At 33.0% G+C, this 20,246-nt stretch overlaps 2 protein-coding genes across 3 annotated transcripts in view; one reads left to right on the plus strand and one right to left on the minus strand.

Moving 5' to 3' along the window:
* Positions 1–7,723: 7,723 nt before the first annotated feature.
* Positions 7,724–12,229, plus strand: LOC131848208 (homeobox protein prophet of Pit-1). The gene is made up of 3 exons (XM_059197994.1): positions 7,724–8,150; positions 8,585–8,699; positions 10,048–12,229. The coding sequence occupies exons 1-3, from the start codon at positions 7,944–7,946 to the stop codon at positions 10,641–10,643; spliced, it is 918 nt and encodes a 305-aa protein (XP_059053977.1). The 5' UTR covers positions 7,724–7,943; the 3' UTR covers positions 10,644–12,229.
* A 2,303-nt stretch (positions 12,230–14,532) lies between these two features.
* The window catches only part of LOC131848036 (chitooligosaccharidolytic beta-N-acetylglucosaminidase), a 49,966-nt gene continuing 44,252 nt past the window's right edge, over positions 14,533–20,246 (minus strand). For both annotated transcript variants that reach the window (XM_059197789.1, XM_059197788.1), the window contains 6 exons: positions 19,964–20,105; positions 18,772–18,957; positions 16,709–16,944; positions 15,978–16,213; positions 15,099–15,309; positions 14,533–14,608 (listed from right to left, as the gene is read on the minus strand). In XM_059197789.1, the coding sequence (XP_059053772.1) occupies positions 15,128–15,309; positions 15,978–16,213; positions 16,709–16,944; positions 18,772–18,957; positions 19,964–20,105 (982 nt within the window). In that variant the 3' untranslated portion in view covers positions 14,533–14,608; positions 15,099–15,127. The remainder of the gene's footprint in view (positions 14,609–15,098; positions 15,310–15,977; positions 16,214–16,708; positions 16,945–18,771; positions 18,958–19,963; positions 20,106–20,246) is intronic.

Consider the following 20,246-nt stretch of genomic DNA (forward strand, 5'->3'; position numbering starts at 1 on the left):
AATTGCACACCAACAAACTCAATATAGAGACTTTAATCAAACGTAGCTACAATAAGGCGTCATTCTCAACAAGGTTTGTTCTTCTACGTTCAGGTGCGGCTGTAGGGGTAGTTTGCCATAGGGATGTGACAACATAATCGATCATGGTTAAAAACGATTATTATTTTATAATAAATCGGTAAAATTAATATTATTATCTAAATATTAATGAAAGATATATTAACAAATTTATAATTGAAATCTTTTTACAGACAATTTTTTTCTTTCGATGTTTAATCCAAGTGTCCTATCACCAAGACCAATTGGTCAACTGAAACAAATAGAAGCTTGTAAAAATACCCACAAATCAAAAGATCACAAATATAACGATGTGAAAAAATATCGATTATTTTACATATAGAAATCGAATTTTAATCGAATACATCCTACCCAAATTGATTTATTACAGATTGTCACATCCCTTTAACATCGCGAGCGCCACCCCATGGGGCGGGGCGGCACTAGCGGCAACTACAGTTTCGTCGCGTCTGAAAATTAATTCCTCTACATAATCAGAAACTTCCTGCGCGCCGCTATACCGCGCCCTGTTACGTAGCTTCACTACGGCAATACAAGAAAACAAAATATTACCGTTACATCTTATTAATATTCTGAACGCGAAAGTTTTTTAGTATGGATGGATGTTTATTACTCTTTCACGCAAAAACTACTGGATCGATTATAATGAAACTTTACAGCAATATAGCTTATACATCAAAATAACATATAGGCTATAAATATCACGCGGGCGGGCACAGCTAGTGTAAACTGAAATAGTTCAAAATGTCGTCTATTCCTATTTATAGAGAGCGTCGCTGCTTACACCCAAAAACTTATTAATCGAGTTCCGACTCTTTGTTTATGGTAACACCGAAAACAAATTAACATTATTCCGGGATACGGAACAGCACGGGCGGTATGCTTCTTTTCTGACAGGTTGGATTTAAATATATTGTTCGATATATAAGTAATTTGCTTCCATATATTGTGAAAAGAGCAATTACAATTAAAAAACAAAAGGAGAAGAGCGACAGAAACATTAAAAAATATATGTCTAGAAACAAGTATGAACAAATAAATGGGATAAGGATGAAGCAAATGACAATAATGAAACAAGTATGAACAAAGAGGTTCAATCTTCAATATATACTGCGAAAATATGAATACATCAAGTATTGTATTTACCACGAGATCAACAGTTGATAATATCTCTGAGTATTGATTTATGCAATCATAAAATTTTAAGTTATTAGGAATTAGAATTTAATTTACAAAGATCATGTCTTCACAAATAGGTACATTTTATAAAAAAATATTCAACATGTCTTTTACCTACTTCTTACAATAACAATTATTATTTTTTATAACAAAGTTATTTTTGAAAGAAAATCGAACTGCGTACCTTAGCCAGGTATGCATACCGCTGCACCTAATGGGTAGTGCGTCGCACAAGACAAAAAGGCCCAACGTCATAATTAAAAAAATCTCGTGCCTGCAAAGAAAAGGGGAAGTGGTGTGAAAGCAAGACGGATGGGGCGCCACAGAGGGGCTCGCAAAGACAATGCCGCTTTGGTCGTGCTGCTTAATCATAAATATATCAAGTGGAGACGACGTAAAGCTGTGGTTACAAACTATGAACTATTAAATAAATAATAACAAATAAATATCAGGACGATTCATAAAGCGCCATCTAGACATCTAGCCAAGTTAAGCTAGCTAAAGCTTGTGTTATGGGTACTAGATAACTAATACAAATACATAGATATGTTTTTCCTAAATACATACAAATTAGGTATACTTATAAAACACTCAAACCGATACCTACAAGCATACTCATGAATACAATTTTTTTTGCCGTGCGAGGAATCGAACTCTCGACCATCGGAAGTAAGGCGGTGTGCTGAACCGCTAGACCACCGAGGCCGTTATTACATTTTTACTTATATTGTACCGATTCTATTAAATATATACATAGGTGTGTATAAGGATGGAGTTTCGCCTCTCTCTTGTTATTAATTTGTATTGATGTTTGAAAATGTTCTATCTCGTTAAATTGCCGTTTTAACAGCTCTTGCCTCTTCGGTCTCGGTAAGTATTTATAACATAATATATACCTTTAACTAACACTATACTCTACATCAAGGATTTAAGATAATTTGGTTTAATTTAATATATCTATTTATGTGTTTAAAAAAAGTAGGATTAACTTTAACTGGAATGTCAAAATTCTTGTGTAGGTATTACTTGGAGTTACCATTACAACCTTCAACCACGGCCGTGATTGGAGCGGAACAAATATACTACATTATCCCCTGGGAATTCATAACAAACTAAAAAAATATAAGAAGGGGTATCAAAATGATATAAAAATGAATGATAGGCAAACTGCCAACAACAGTGGCATGACAGCTTAGTCTTCAGAAATGATAATGCAATATCCGTGCTATAACTGATATGCATCCACATATCAGTTGCATATGCGATCGATATAAACATGTGTGACAACTTTAAAACATTCTAAAGCTACTAATAATTCCTTTTTCATGATAGTAACCTCACGTACTAGTTTACCAGAATAGTCAATCTAGTCTTTCTAGTCATTATGTAATTACAGTAGCCAATGTATGCGCAATTGCTTTAGTCAATGCGAATGAAAATTGAAAATGTAATAAATTAATTAATCTAAATGGAGACAATGGGCTGTGGTTTCCAGTTATTAATGGGCCCTCAGGTCTTTCCTCGTTCCAGTGACATTGTAAAATTAAATTAAATTATTAGCATTATAATTGTGTTAATACTATTATAATCCTAATATTTTTTTTAAACTATGGTCCTTAGTCCTTTATAGCCTGTATATTATGTAAAGTTTATCATAATCCATTCAGTAGTTTTCGCTACCGAGGACCGAAAGACACAGTGTGAGAAGGCCTCCGACAAGGTGCATCGACGGTCTGGTCAAGATCGCTGGAAAGCGTTGGATGCGAGCAGCGCAGGACTGATCGTTGTGGATTTTTGGAGGAAACCTTTGTTCAGCAGTGGTCGTCTTCCGGGCAGAAATGATGAATTATGATGATTAGTTTTTGCGTGAAAGAACATTCATCTATCCATCCAAAGCTCCAAACTCACAAACTTTCGCATTTATCATATTAGTAAGACTTATGAGTTTCACGAATCTTTTATTACAAAGATAAATTGATTTAGGCGACGATTGACATTTTCTAACAGATAGCTCGTCAGCTTCACCGCCATTCCAGTTATAATAAAAAACGCGAAAACTTATTAAAATTTCCCGTTGTGTAAAGGCAGCTCAAGAAAGACGAAGGAGACATGCACATGAGTGTATGAAAGTTAAAAGGGGCGTTAAAACAAAACGGATGAGCTCGGACAAAGCGAGGAAGCAACGTGTGCTCGTATTACAACCCTTTTGATATCGCCATTGCGAAGCCATGATACCTAACGTATTTTGATTAATGAATGTTTGGGTGCCTACAGCGCTCCATTGTCAAAGTGACAGATAACAGTAAATATAGATATTAATTATATTGTACTATAGCAATATATTGTATATTACAAAAATAAAAGAATAGTATGCATACCAATATTATTAAAGACAGAAAGCGCATTTTCTTAAGAGGACTAAAGAAAACTCCAGAGCCGCAGCACTATTTTCAGAAATTCTTTCAGTATTTGAAAAGTAGGTACTTCATTGCAAATTAGTATATTATGTTTACAAAACTCAGAAAGTTATATTACCCGGAGTGAAGTAAAATAGTAATAACATAAAATATATTAACAAAGCCAACATTGAATTAAATAATTACAATTTGGAACTATTTATTTTATTTATCAGACCATGTTATTTTAATGTAATCGTATGGAAAAATTCTGCCCACCTGATTCTGAGCACCACATCATCGTGAGATGACTGTGTTGATTGAAAATTGAAATAAATAATTCCAATACTAAAATTTTAAATTCAAAATAACTCGTAGCGTACCCTCATGGAAACCACAACTGTTTTAATTAGCAGTTAATGAAGCGAGTGTAAGTACAGGCGTACACTCAGCGCGCAGTTAGTATGAAGCGCATTAATTAGCCCAGTGTGCGCGCTGCGCGGACTACTGTATTGTCCCGCTCCTACTGCAAATAAGTAAACACTGTTAGTGGTGCAGTAGGGTTGGCAATAGTCAATTTCAAATAGATTATTCTACTATTACGCAAAATTTGCACTGCATGAATGTTTGTTACTCTTCCATCAAAACTACTGGCCACTGAAAATATTACCTTAATATTGTGTCTTTACATAATTGTTAGGTAGAAAATGTAAAATGACGTTTACAGGCGAAACACGTGTCGCAATATTTTTATAGATCCAATGACGGTCGAAATTTGATCAATAATGAGGAAGATCATAACACTTCCAGTGGCATAAAAGGATTGTTCAATTCTCTCTATGTCCAACCCCAATTTCCCAGTTTATCTAGGGTCCGGTCTCCCTGTACATCCGCGCCAGAGAACTCTGTTCATGGTTGTCTAAGTAGTAAGTTTCCCTTTACAATATATGGCAAAAAATCACTAGTGCCCGTTTTCACTTCATCACGCTCACAATTGTGGGGTGTTGCGGTCGCAATCGAGTTTGATAGAATGCCAATGTACAATATACACAGCGGATTCTGCATTCGTGTCTGTGAGAGATGTTTACAGAATAACTCTACTCTTAATATTGTTTCAAGCCTGCCCCTACCTCTATCGAGTTTGGTATTCTTAACAAAGATTGTTCAGTTACATACAAATAAATGTTTTATATTGAAAAAATTATGAAATTTTAAAGTTTAGTCTCAACCCTGAGATGAGCAGTAGGGGAGACTGTTACCGGCTGGTTCGCGCCGCGTTTATAAATGCTATTTTAAGGCGGAAAAAAAGATTAATTAACTAATTGAGCTGTCGGGACGTAGTGTTTTTTTATAACTTTTCTCATACGTCTAATTATTCTAATTGACAGAAAACATACTTCGAGCTACGAATTGTACAAAATAGATATTCCTGTGTCCACACATTGCCTCAAAAAATGTATTCTACTTCATAGGTACATGTCTATTATGTAATTTGAAAATAAAATAACTGTGATAAATAAAACAAATATATTGTCTAATATAATAATATATATAATAAGAATGGAGATAAGAGACACACTACGATTACGAATAAGTGTGTCAAACGAAAGGTAACTGGTTTTTAAGGTAACTGGTGTGAATATTATGGTTAATATTTTTAATTCCGGTAACCATCGTCTATATTCACGAACAGCACTCACGTTATCATGTGATGCTCATACATTGCTATTTCTAAGTACTAAATGATATGCCTCTTCTCCTGTAATTTTACTGACTAATTGCTCTACAACCAAAACGCAACTTACAAAATAAGCTGCCTGCCTGATGATATTGGTGACACTAAAACTTCAAATATTTCGCCTTTAATTGAATTTATACAAATTTACGGAAAAAATAGTACTTCATATTTTAATTAATCTACATAATCTGCGGTTTGCTACGAAATTCCGTAGCATCGTAAATAGAACAATATAGCTCGAATGTTTAATTAGCGCATTGCAGGCTGGGCGGGGTGCAACGGGGTGTCTAGGAGTGAAAGGGGACGGGTGAAGGGGTGCGGGGGTCTATGGGAGGTGTTATTCATTAAAATGTTTGCGGAAACTCGTTTAGCATTGCGGTGGGCGGCCGCCCGGCTTTCAGTTCAGGGTTGCGAAAGATATTCGATAATCGTAATTCATTAAATCGTCTTCATACTACATTTTTTTTGTTACACCTACAATAGATCACCTGCTTGTATTCGTATAACAAAAAAATGTAGCATGCCTGGTCCTTGGAGTTGAAATGATTTCTCTATTAAACCACCAGCAGTCTAAACAAATTACCGTGATTCAGTGCATATGATACATACATATGACATATTTTGACACACATATAAGATACAGCATAAGCAATTTATTTCCAGTAGACATAATAAACTGATTTCTAAAATAGCTTAAAAATTGATAAATTCTAAAAGATCGGGACTCCAAACTTTATTCACTTTTTTTTTATTTCACCAACATTATTATTGCATTTTGTTTATTTATAACATTTCAATTATAGACATGAGTATAGAAATCGTCCTGTCATTATAATTTATGTATGTTTATCAGTAAAAAGCATGTTTGAATATAAATATATATATTTTTCAACTATTGATCAATACATGAAAAAATAGTAAATCATTCGATAAATAAAACGGTAGACAGCCCTGCGGTTACAGCAACACGACAACGTCGGGAGGGACATTCATTTGCTGGTGGTAATCGCTGTTTCCGCTGTACTATCTCCAACCCACTTAACTCATCCCGCAGTTTTCACGTTATTAAATCATAAATATATGAAGAACATTAATATATTTAAATTAAATTTAAATGTCAACAATCTGATATAATTACGACAATTTATTATCGTTCTCCTGTTGGACTTGTATCACTTTATAAAAAAAGATATCGTATGCTATGCAGTTTATAGTTGTTTATTCTAGTATTGACATGAATTAGTAAATAATAATAATCTAATAAATACTGTAGAACAAAATAATAAATAGACGAAATCATTGTCTTTATTCAATAAAACAAAATAAATTATAAGCGCCAAAATTTGAATTTGGATCGTTTTTTGTATCAATAATGAGCAAAGGTTAAGACAATTTTATATTTTAGCAAAACTTTTTTTTTAAATTATTAATATATGTAATTAATTTCACATATAACAAACGCTTGAATCCGTATTGTCACAACGCTTCAACTTTGTATACATTTTATGTAAAATACATAAACTGTATTCTGTTATGTTTGGATTATTTTCTAGATTACCAAAACAAACGAAACAAAACTAATTATACCTAATGATAATCTAAGTTTAAAATACTCACTTCATATTATAGAAAACCTATAGACAAAATAATAATCAGTTTATCTGAATTAAAGGCACCAAGAAATTGCATCAATGATAATGTTAATATGTTAATTCTTTGATTAAAAATAATAATGTTTAAACAAAGTTTTTTTTATTAAATACTATTATTATCTATATAATTTCTAGCTTATATTTAAAACTAAAACTTCTAAAATTTTATACATTCTATATGAAATAAACTATTAAGATGTAATATTTTATCACTTAATAAAAAAACTAATAATAATGATACATATGTAATTGTTTAAATGTGTATGTTTTTTATACATAGTTGAAATTTTAAGAATCTGATAACGGCAAATGATAATAAAAGCACATATATTGATATGTAAATACTTGTTTTCTCTTTTAACAATTTTTTTTATAATTAGAAATGGAGAATATGGTAAGATATTCCGCTTTATACTCGTATTTATTGCCTTTTGAAATCGAGTTGACTTAATGCACTAATAATATACATTATTCATATTTACAGGTACCTAGGTGCGCCATAACTTAATCTACACCTATGAAAATCTACCCCCAAAGTGGCCCCTCATTGGTTGTATTTTCCAACCCCTGTATTCTTTAGCCAATCACACACGCCATTCGATTCGTACGGGGTGGAGCCACTGGGGTTTTCTCCAAAAGATTTTCGCAAACTCAAACAGTACCGTACTGATGCCATTGAGGGTAACATTTTTTAGTGGTTTGTGTTCGAAAAGTTTGTAATATCAGTGACGTATTCGAAAATCGACGGATATTTACAGTTAAATAATATATATTTTGCTCTAATCAAATTTATATCAACAATATTACTGAATAATATTAAATATAACTTATTTGAAATAGTTATTAATTGTAACTTGAAATTATCAGTTTAGTCATTTTAAAAGTAAGCAAACTGACGAAATGGCTGGTCCTTACCTTTCTCCATTGCCCGGAGATCTGCTTACCGAATACATGTTTGGGAGACGCCGACAGCGACGGAATCGAACCACCTTCACACCCCAGCAGCTCAGTGAATTAGAGTCATTGTTCCAGAAAACACACTACCCTGATGTGTTCTTAAGAGAAGAGGTAGCCTTGAGAATTAGCCTATCTGAAGCTAGAGTACAGGTAACTGTTTATCGATCCAAAAATGTATTCTTAATTATTCTGTTCTTTCTTCATGTAAGACATAGGACAAATATTTTTGAAATGACAATATAATTCTTTTTGAACTACGAATATACACCTCACTTCTATTTTGTACTGTAGAACATAATAAACTGTACAAAATAATATTGTGCGTGGATTCGAGGTTCAGAACAAAGTATTTTATTTGGAGTTTTGTCTTTAATAAATTTAATTTAATTTTTTTGTATTTTTTGGTACCTACTGGTTCTAATTATTTCATTGAAACGTTGATAAATATACAAATTATTATCTTAATATTTTAACAACTAAGCTGCCAATAGATATTTCTTAATACGTCATTATTTTATGATAATAATGCTTAAAAAAAATTATTATATGTAGTCGTAGATATTAATTCTACAATACGTTGTTAGGTCTGGTTCCAAAACCGACGAGCCAAATGGCGCAAGCAAGCTCGTCTTCAGTTACTTCAGGACGCGTGGCGCATGAGATGTCTGGGTCTTGGTTCTCCACCTCTATCCTTGCAAGGTATTTTCATATATTTAACTTTAAACATTTATTATTTACACTGATATAAATATTATACATATATTAACAATAATCACAAAAAAAAAACAATCATTGAATTCCAACACGGCACATCGAGGCAGCGTACCCAAGATACTGGCAGCTTTGCATAGCCATACTTACCCTCTAGGCAAAGTGCTTACCAGCTCTCAGTTCACAAGTAATAAAATACTCTTAACTGATATAAAAAAGGGAAATTAGATTGGGAGTAAATAAAATTATTAGTTGAATAAGTAAAATAGATTTATTAAATGTGCAGTAATGCCGAATCTGCTAATACCTCTAATACAATCTAGTTCATGTTCAAACAGCGCACATATTTTAGTAATACCTAATAGCTTATGTAGGACAATAAAAATAGAATAATTAATTCCAAAGTTCATAAAGTGTTTTTACCTGTTCAATCTTCTATAATCAATCAATGCGGTGAGATACGATGTGATGTGATGCGCTATTTCACTAATGCATTTGGCATTAGTGAAATAACCGAGTGTTAAAAAAGCAGTATGATAATTCATTATCTTAACCGTTTTTCACAACTAAAGCTGGTATTTGAATTAAATAATAGAGATAATGAAAAACAAAATTTACGTTCATAAATGGTAAAGTAATATCCTATATGAATAAACGATTTTGACTTTGAATTAAAGCACCGCATACAACCGCATCTCAGACCGTTTGCTCGAAAATATTACTATCGCGACGGTGTTCGCTTTATGTGAGGTGCCATCGTGTATTCTATTATTTTTAACAAACAATTAAACAGGTAAATCTCAGTATTTTTTTAAGTTGTTGTTTTTCTCTAGTTGTTCTCTCTCTATCAATTCAATTATTTTTTTCTTTATAAGTATGTTACGTGACATCTTTGTGAGCTATCATTATCTTCAATTCTGAATAGATTTTCATTGTATATTTGATTTTATTATAGATTTACATTTGACAGGACTTACTCCTGAAATCATTTCATGTTCTGTATAATATTTTTTTTATGGATTCATCATTGTTCTGTTGTGATGTATGAAGTAGTAAATGTTATTCTATTCTATTCTGTTGTTCTGTTTTTTCATTATTATTCAGATTTTTAGCATGTCTAATTTTAATTTATTTTGTTGAATTTGAATGTTACGTTATGAAACTATCGTTTCTATAACAGTTTCAAAAGCTATGTACCAATTTCATACAGATTTTCTATTTATAAATGACCTTAATGAAATAAATTACTAATAAGTATTTTTTATAGATGAATATGATTCATATAACTAGACAGTATAGTTTAAAATTGGTTATATTTTATTTTATTTTATTGCAGGTCATGCTAAACCTCCAGATTCTTCGCCAGAAGCTCCAGAATCACCATCAGAAAAGGAATCCCCTGAACCGCAGACACTAGAATCTAGAGAACATAAATCACCGGGACAGGATACGTATCTTCACAACACTTTGTCAGATCAACTTAATCCGATGCCCAACCCACCACACGATATCTCCTCTCAAATATATGGTAACGAAGATGGAAGAATGCTTCAACAACCTTTTGCATTCCCACCATTACTAATGACGCCACAAATCGACAATTCTGAAATAGTTCCCACAGATTTAAGGGTGATGACAAAAAACCATTGTCCTTGTGCTACATCTATGGAAGAACCCCAGAATTTGGCTTATCGTCCAAGACGTGATAAAGAAACAAGCGACAGTGACAGTGATACAGAAATAGACCTTACATCACATTCCTCGAAAGACGATGATCTAAGAGAATCAGAAAGACTTGCAAATAGAATAGCTACGGGTATATTCCGAAGTAATACTGTATTACATGATTTGGTACCAAACGATTTAAGCTTAGGCTCTTTAAAACATGCGAATGTTGAAAGAGACGTTAGTAGAAATAATGTATCAATATAATCAAAGTATTGCACTTAAATAAAAATGATCTAATTCAACGTTTCAAATAACAAGCTCGATTTTGTAATATTTTGTCAATACAAAAAATAATTAGAGCTTTTGAAAGTATCAGACTACAAATCTGACGATATTTATTATTAGTTAATTGAACCACATAACAATAAACAATTAGATTGTTAAAAACACCAAAGAAATATAAGTTAGGATTTAATTTTTTACGATCATTAGCATTTTCTTAATAATGATCAAACAAAATAAATGGTTAAAATACTCATAGTGATAATACAATATTTGCAACGTATTAGGTATCATATATTAATTTATTAGCTGATGATACTAAAATAGTTATTTCGGAATCTTTCTCTCTATCTATTCAAATGGCCAATTGATAACCAAGATTACTGGATTACAAACTATATGATCTACTTAGTGGTAAGAAAGTATCATAATCAGTAATTAGGTAAGAACTGCATTCCACTGCGTAAGATAACCACGAACGCATAAACATATACACATTGTCATTTCTTGTAAACTTGAAAATTAGAGCACAGGATACAAATAAGTTGACAACAGACCGTCAGCTAATAGCTATAAGACGTTACAAAAAAATGTAATATAAATATTACTTTCTTTATGTACATATTTCTCTACTAATATTATTACTGTATGTATAACTGATAAATCCGTAGAATCTTTTGTTAAAAATATTGTGTAATTTTGTAGTTAAACTGACTGACGTTATTGAGTTTCCTGTAGGACCTGATAACACTAGTAAGTGTTTATGGTTTTGTCCGGACCGGTCGCTTTTACTGCCGCGTGATACGCCATAATCCCCCTCTGATTAACTGAACTGACCCCGTTAAATTCAAACGGAGATCGAAATGACGATAGCCTGAGCTAAGATTCAAACCCCTAGCTGTGCCCTTAGAGTAAAGTCGTATCCGACAGGCGGGAGTTGGCCTTAGCCGCATCATAAGTACTTCCGCGGAGTTGGAGTGCAGTCTACACTCGGCCCCTATCGTCCGGTAGTCCGGTGAAAGTAAAGTCTGCTATAAAGTCCATCTGCGGCTAACAGCATTAGAGTAGTATAAAAAACCGCCGTAATCATAGCTAATCTATCTTGTTACCCTACATTGTCTATATTAGTCTAGAGGCAAATTGTTAACGGATTTAGCACAACGCAATAACTGTAGATTATGATAAACTAGCTGTTACCTGCGATTTTATCCACATTGAATTAAATTATTTTTTATGATAATAATTAAAATTTCTAAAATTAAAGTAGCCTAAGATTGTTCTTACATTACCTATCTACAAGTGAAAGTCACGTCAAAACTAGTTTACCTGTTTCAGAGGATAGGAAATAAACAGACAGATACAGATAGACAGACATTTTTTATGTAGTATCGTATAAACAAATATATACATTTAGTGAAAAGCTGGTAATTTGAAATTACAAACATACTTCCATATTATTTATTTGTATACATTGTAAGTTGTAGATATTGTAATTTGTCAGTGCTCATAAGAAAGTAACAGCTTACCACCAACATCCATCCTAGGTATGAAAATGAGGAGAGGTATGAGGATCTAATTTTGTTCTCCTATATATATATATCCTCCTTCGATATACCGAAAATATCGAAGGAGATACGGGAATATATCAATGTTACAAAAGGAAATTTCATATATTGTAAAATCCATACTTCCAGATATTCCTGCAATAATTCATCATTTGAGTGGATTATAAATCATTGTATTGAATGGAATACTTATTACCGGCAGTTCATATTAATTGTGAAACATAATTAAAATAAGCATATTTAATCCCAGTTGTTTTCTTAAAACCCAGTTTTATTAGTAAATTATATAAGTTCATAATTCACAGAACTAAACAAAGAAAATTCACGAATATAAATCACGTTATTGATTATTAATTATTTATCAATATCGTGTTTTTAATTCGTGATCAGTAGTATATGTACAAGAATTGTTGAAGAAACAACTTGCTCAAAATATAATATATCCAGCGGAAGGAAAATGTAATTGTCGTTCATATGAAGAAGTAATTGGCACAATAATAACAATTTCTGTGTCTGATGTAGTCACTTCCTTTAGCTTAATTAACGAAGGTAATAAAAAATACAAGTCTGTTTAGTTTGAAGCACCTTTAATTATTCATTGCCTACAATAATACAATATAATGTTTAAGTATCACATCAAAAATATATCTAAATACAATTAATTACTTACAAACAGACAACAGGATTAATGTATATGCAAAGATATAGCAACTTGGTCATTATATCCAAAATGTGTCTACGAACATAGAACCAGTTTGTTAAAGATATCACAAAATACTGTGCGTTTTTTTGTGTGGAAGAGATTGTTAGTACATATTAGAACCCATACTACCAGTAGTCCAATTTCTAATATATTCTATCACTAGAGTAGTAATAGAGAGGTTCCCCTTGGAAACCTTGAAAAATTGGAACATTGATTATTCGTTGGTTATTCTAAAAGTGTGAGGCAAATGAATATCCAAAACATAACATTTAGAAAAGTATACCATTTTATCTATAACTAAATTACAAATGCTATATTTTTATAACGCAAAATAATTATGTTTATCAGTCTTTTGGACAAGAGACTTTTATTAATCACATGTTGTTTTTTTCATATAATAATTTTGTTTACAAATATTACTTCATAATGATCGTTAATTTGAGCAATTCTTTAACCATTGCTAAACAAATCATGATTAAAAAAATTCGATGCGAGTACGTTGTTAAATATTTTATATATCATTCATGTCACAACAGTTTCCAATGATATAAGTTTAAGGTATATTTACCGATAAAAAAAATCAATATTGTAGTCATTGTAATACAATTTCAAAATAATGTACTTCAGTGAGGAGAATCTAATTCAGCTAATATTAAATTAGTATAAATTGTAGTTCTCTAAGTCTGAAACTAAAATATACACACTATGAAATACAAACACTCATTTAATTTATTAAACACCGTTAACAAACCTATCACAATAAGCTTTCCTTCATATGAATAATATTTTATAAATAATATTACCTATTACCACCTAAATGGCTGCATTTAATTGTTGAGACCTTATGTAAAATCATTACTCATTTAAACAATGGCGTCTATTCATAAAATCGCCAAAACATGGACAAGATATGTACCATCTCTGGTCGACCTACATACGGTCTTCCCTGGAAACCGACGTAGTTAATTCCTAGTGAATTCTCTAATACGGTCTGACTTCATGTTCATCATCCTCCATTGACAACGTATTCCGTTAGCGCTAGCCATTCAATACTCCATACTTAGTTTTAGTACTCACAAATCCTTCAATGGTTAAAATAAATTTGATACCATATGTTATTAAAATATTTGTTTCTTTTATATATAATTAGGTACATTTATACCTAACCGCCATGCATATCGTACATGAATTATTTATAAATCAATAGTGCATTGATAAAATGTAGTCGGAATTTACATATAAAAGTGAATAAAATATAATATACAAATCGTATTAAATGAATCATGTAATAGCAAGTTATACAATACAATTATTTTTTTAATAAATCAATGTCAATGTAATAAATTGAATTTGATTGTAAATATTATAATCTAATGTTATTTTACAACTAATATGGTCCCAAAATCCCTACGACTCAGCATATATATATATATATATATATATACATGCGAAAGTTGATATCCTGTACTCGTCAGATTTTAATAATAATATAATTAAATACTAGTGAACAATACAGCGTCATCTATTCCCAAACACAGTATAATAAAAATACTTAAATACATTTTTGGTATATATTAAATACCGTCACACAAAAAATGCATACTTTTTACAGCTTATCGTTTTACCTAAACTGGTCTGCGGATCGCCTGATGGTAACTGATTACTGTCGCCCTCAGTACCTGCAACAGCAGAAATATAATTGGCTTGTGGCTAGCCTTTTACGATGAAATCTTTTTTCTTGAAGGTTTCAATATGTATAATACGTATTTTTTATTCGTTAAATAACAAATCTAATATGAAAATGTTAAAACGAACGTTAAGTAAAAGGTTACAATGCATCGGCACACAGGCCGCAAGGCGCCCGTCCTCTAGATAGATTAGACAGTGCGACACGAACCAGCAAGTGGTGGATAGTTTCACAGCGCATTAGATGCAGCACGCATCGTGTCGCTCGCACTAGGCGGGCGCGTCAGGGTGTAGACCGCGAGACAGAAGTCGCGACCTCTAGTTACACTAGACAGTAGGACACGAATCGACACGTGGTGGGTAGTCCTATGAAGCATCAGAAGCAGCGCGCGTCGAGTCGCTCGCACTAGGCGGGCGCGTCAGAGCGTAGACCGCGAGACAGAAGTCGCGAACTCTAGTTACATTAGACAGTAGGACACGAACCGGCACGTGGTGGGTAGTTTCACGGCGCATCAGATGCAGCGCGCGTCGTGCTGCTCGCACCAGGCGGGCGCGAGCGCGTCGGGGCGTAGTCCGCGAGACAGAAGCCGCGCGCGCAGCCTCTGCAGCCTCGCCTCGGCCGCCTGCGCACCCGACGATGGATCCGACCACAGCCGCTCCGCTGCTGCCGCCGTGCGCGGCCACACGCGGGTATCTGTACACAATCCTTGTATTATTCACACTAGACGAGTTCGGTGGTGTAGCAGTTTAGCACACCGCCTTACTTCTGATGGTTGCAGGTCCGATTCCTCATACGATACGAACATTAATTTAATGAGTATGACTGTTTGAATCGATCTGGATGTTTTCTATTTATATTATGAATTACAAAAAAAATTATCTATGTATTCATATCAGTTATCTAGTAATCGTAACGCAAACTCTACCTAGAGAGAGCAGATGTCGCGGTGTGTATTGTTCTGGTATTTTATTATTATTTAACGAAATTAAACGGTGTACATGTATATACACCACATAAGTTAAGATCAAATTATCTGCATTCCTTGTTAGGAGTGGCTTAAAAATATCAGGAGCTATTTTTATAGCACAAGGGACAAACGAGCTGCGGCTCACCTATGCGGTAAGTGATTTCCGCCTCCCATGAAGACCGGCAACACCAGGGGAATTGCAAGTGCGTTGCCAGCCTTTTAATAAGGAATAAGCTCTTTCGTTGAAGGTTTCAATATCGTATCGGTTCGGAAATACCACTGCTGGAACACCTTCCACAATGTACTTGTGCGTGGTGCATGCTGACCCCATATAGGGTAATATCCAGGAGAATGTATGAACATTAGATTTAAGAATAAACAATCGGATACTTACCTAAAACTCCATTGTCCACGTATTCAGTCCACATGGCTATCTCGCCGCCCAAAACGTTGGGGTCTTTCGGCAGTGCGTAGGAGTACATACGTCGCCAGTTGGAATATTTGGTGTTCCCCCAGAAGCCATGGTCAAGGTACCATATATCTTTAGGTACAGACACCACCCGGTACCCGAGCTGCAGTAGTTGATTCAGGAGCGAACTATTCACTGGCTCCCAAACTTCTACTACGTATCTGAATTCATAATGACAAAGCATACTTAATAATAATAATAGTATATACGTACATATTCTATACTTTAAGTTTTCCATTTTGTAAACTGAGTGACGCAAAAAAAAAAAACATCGATTACGGTTTTTGAAAAACAACACTTTTTCGGTAACGTGGTAAGTTAGCAATAATGTAACATAGGTTGTTCAATTGTGTAGGTTTATCTCTACTATAAAAAAATATAAATCAAGGTTACACCGCCATATACCAATTCTTCCAGATATCGTTATTTTAAATGTAAATAATTGTAAATCTTTTAAATTAATATACATAAGTTAGATTTGTAATAACTGGCCTCTATCAAATAATTTGCCAATGCTCCTCGCATTGGCAAATTATTTTAATAAATAAAGTTTGTTTTTAAAGTCGAATATATTTTAATTTACGTGATCTGAATATATTTCATATGTAATGTATAAAATTATAGTTATAGTAATGTAAGTTAACAAAAATAATTACCTGTCTTTGTTCAAGTATTTCTTAATGCGATGTGCCTGAGTCAATTCCGAAGACCAAATCATAACAGGTTGGTTTTGTTCGATGCCTTCATCTAGTAGTACCTCGTCCCACAACTGTAGAGCCTTAGCTTGAAATTCTGCCCACAACCTCATAAAGCCTTCTGTATTGGTCTCGAACCCCTTGTTAGCCATATAAGAAACAATATCTTGACTAGAATTCCAACAGCCGAAGAAAACCTAAAAGTACATAAATTGCATCAAATTAGGTTCAAGTGATTGTTTATGCGATTATCTATAGCACTATGACCCATTATTCGAAGGGCTCTAGGTTCAATCGCCGCATAATACACAAATAGGTAGATAAGTACAACATTCTTAGTAGTATAATAGGTAAGTACTTTTTTCGCGGTAATTACCTTTTTACACACTATATAAACGAGATATTTTCTATAATAATATTTTTGTAATCGATATATCCACAATTTATTTTACATCCACTGCCATCTTTAGTAGACCTTGACCAAGACCTTTGTAACAACGCCAAAATATCGGGAGCTCATAAATAATATATTATCACGGTAAATCACCCGTTTACATAATATGTAGAATGTAAACAACCGTAAAAAAAAATTATAACAATGAGTATATATGTTTAAAGCACTAATTATGTCAAGAATTATGAGCGTTTTAGGTACAGAAGATCGTCTATTGTTTATTCCATCCAATCATGATTTGAAGACCCCGGAGGTCTAGCGGTTTAGCACATCGCCTTACTCGCACCCTACTCGTCGCAGTCGCGGGTTTGATTCCTCGCAATATACAAACATTTTAATTAATGAGTATAATTATTCGGTCTAGGTGTTCTCTATGAAAATATTTGGGTATATATTTACAATAATAAAAGAAATATTTTTATCAATTTTCTAGTACCCGCCAGCTCTGGTTAGCTCAAGACTAGATTTGCTTGGGTTGATGTTATTATAATTATACGGACGAATTCGTGGCCAGACATTAGTAAAGTAAGTAAGTAGTAGTAACAACGTAAACAATGTATTCTGCGTAATATTTTAATATTGGCCGCAGTCCAGTGGATTAGCACCAATTAAAAATTAAATTTGAATAATAGATTATGTCTACACAAGAATACATTTATACAATTTAAAATGTTTCGAAACAAAAGCAGAAAATGTTAAAATGATAGTCTTATGTAAGTCCCCTGGTAGATACCATCGCTTAACTATTTCTGTCCTAAAATTTGCCGGAAATAAGATTGAGCAACATTGTTTCTAAAGGTAAGACGACAGTATAATTATATATTGTATTTATGTGTAGGTGTTTCGGAAACCTAAAATAGGTGTTGACTATTTATAATATATATGTAAAGAAAAATCGTATCATATATCGATCAGTTGTTTAGTATTCAAATTACAAATACTGGTAACTTGAGAATAGATAGCGCTGTGTGAATTTTCGTACGTTATTGTTGTTATGTGGGCTGTACTTTTTTTATAAGAATTTAAATATATTTCTCAATACATCATTCGAATTTTAAGAAAAATCGCTTACGTATCTATTATTGTGTAATTATAATAATAAAAATTTTAAATGGCTATAAATGAATCTTAATCCTCTATGGATTAAGATTTATAGCCCTATACATAGACCCTATTTACGCATTTAAAATTAGTATTAAAAACTGACTCAAATATTATAAATGTGAAGATGTGCCTGTACATTCCAAATGATTGTATGATTTATTGTACATTATTAAGTTTATTGGTAGTGTGCTACATGGTTTATTAATAACGCGTCCAGTCGACGCGGAGTCGGGACGTAGACTGATTTTACACTTAACTTAAATCAATGTTGAGACGTAAACTAATGGAAGTGTCTCAAGTGTCGACAGAAATATTACAAGTGTAGGCACAGGTGAACTGAACTTAATGATATTTTAATTGAAGACAGAATTTATCTCGACATATAGACATTTTTAATCCCCATTACTGACAATCCCCTTCACCCCATTACATTATCATTATTAAGTTATATACGATTGGTACAAACCTCATCTCCTCCCATATGGAACAATGATGGCTTAGGAAGTACTTCAGCTATGTCTTTATACAAGGACCGCAGTACCCGGTATAAAACGGGGTTGGCCGGATTCAATTGACCACAAGGCGGCTGTATACATAGACGACGCCAGGGCTCGGAGTTGACGCAGACTGCCAGATCACCAAACCCGTAATCCTGAGGATGAAAGGCATACTTTAGATTAGTCTTAAGGTTTTTTAGATTTTTTTTAAATATATTTAGGTAAACAAACAATGACAAACTTATATATTTTACACAGTGTTGAATAGAATAAAAAATATTTATAAAATTGTCACCAACACCGTTAACCATAAATTAGATGGTTATGATTATGTTTTGTTAATAGCAGAGCATACATAAGATATCTTCTCATAAGATATTTTATTTTACAAACTGTATTGCTGGATTACGGTTATACATTTTCGCCACTTTATTTTGCACTTCACTGCCAGCCGTGCCAATGAAAAATCTATGGATGACGGCCTATGATTAGCAACCAACATACAAAAATATATAATATATACTTCGACTGTAATAAAAATCTATCTAAAACGGGCAATATTGTGGGTTTTTAAATCAGCCTGTACTCTGATATCAGTATAACATTAACAAGTGATAGCAGTGTATTTTAAGTAGGTACTTAATGTGTTAAAATTACATATAATCTTGTTATCTCCCGTTCCCGTGAGAACTTTTTTTAATCATCTCTTAGGATAACAATGTCAGAAAAGGAATAAAGGCTCCTTTTACGTATCTAGTAAACAGTTGGTTTAAGCTTGTTTCATACATGACTAAGTTAGCCAGGATGTGTTTCCTAATATAATTATAAATATAGACAAATTTTCTATTTACATACATTATCCTTTAAAATAATTATTTTAAAGGAAAATGTATGTAAATCTTTTCTTTCGATTAATCTATAGAATCTAAAACAAAAATTAAATTTTTATTATAGCTTTTGAATATTTATCATTATCAATTCTGCACCAATTTTATGATTTCTTACATTATCGAATAACTAAATGACAGTCGATATTTCGTATTTCGTATATCTGTTGGAGATTTCATTTAGCGGTAAGGGCTAAGCGCCTTCTGTTAAGCAAATTTGTAATACTTATAGTACTAATTGTTCAGTATACAATAAAGAGTTCCATTACATTACCTTGCCCCATTGCCAGCCGTTGCCAGAATGTGCAGGAGCGTCTATTTCTATGACAACACGGATACCACGTATTTGGGCATATTTGATTAGCCGTCTCACTTCCTCCACTGTATATATTTCAGATGGTGAATATGCGCCGTACCTATAAGGTTTTGTAAATTTACTAATATTACAAAAGGTTAAGTAAATTCTGCCACGTACTAAAAGTAGAATAGTAATAGTCGGCCACCAAGAAACTTGCTTTGTAAACTATGTTTCAGATGTACAGTTTGATTAAGCAGTG

This window comes from Achroia grisella, unplaced genomic scaffold, assembly GCF_030625045.1.
Source record: "Achroia grisella isolate CSIRO2021 unplaced genomic scaffold, CSIRO_AGI_Agris_v1 utg546, whole genome shotgun sequence".
NCBI classification, from domain to species: Eukaryota; Metazoa; Arthropoda; class Insecta; order Lepidoptera; family Pyralidae; genus Achroia; species Achroia grisella.

Excerpts from the sequence above, each read along its gene's own strand:
- LOC131848208 (XM_059197994.1), top strand. The coding sequence starts at position 7,944 with ATGGCTGGTCCTTACCTTTCTCCATTGCCCGGAGATCTGCTTACCGAA. Across the intron at positions 8,151-8,584 it reads TATCTGAAGCTAGAGTACAG|GTCTGGTTCCAAAACCGACG; the intron begins GTAACTGTTTAT and ends ATACGTTGTTAG. Across the intron at positions 8,700-10,047 it reads TCCACCTCTATCCTTGCAAG|GTCATGCTAAACCTCCAGAT; the intron begins GTATTTTCATAT and ends ATTTTATTGCAG.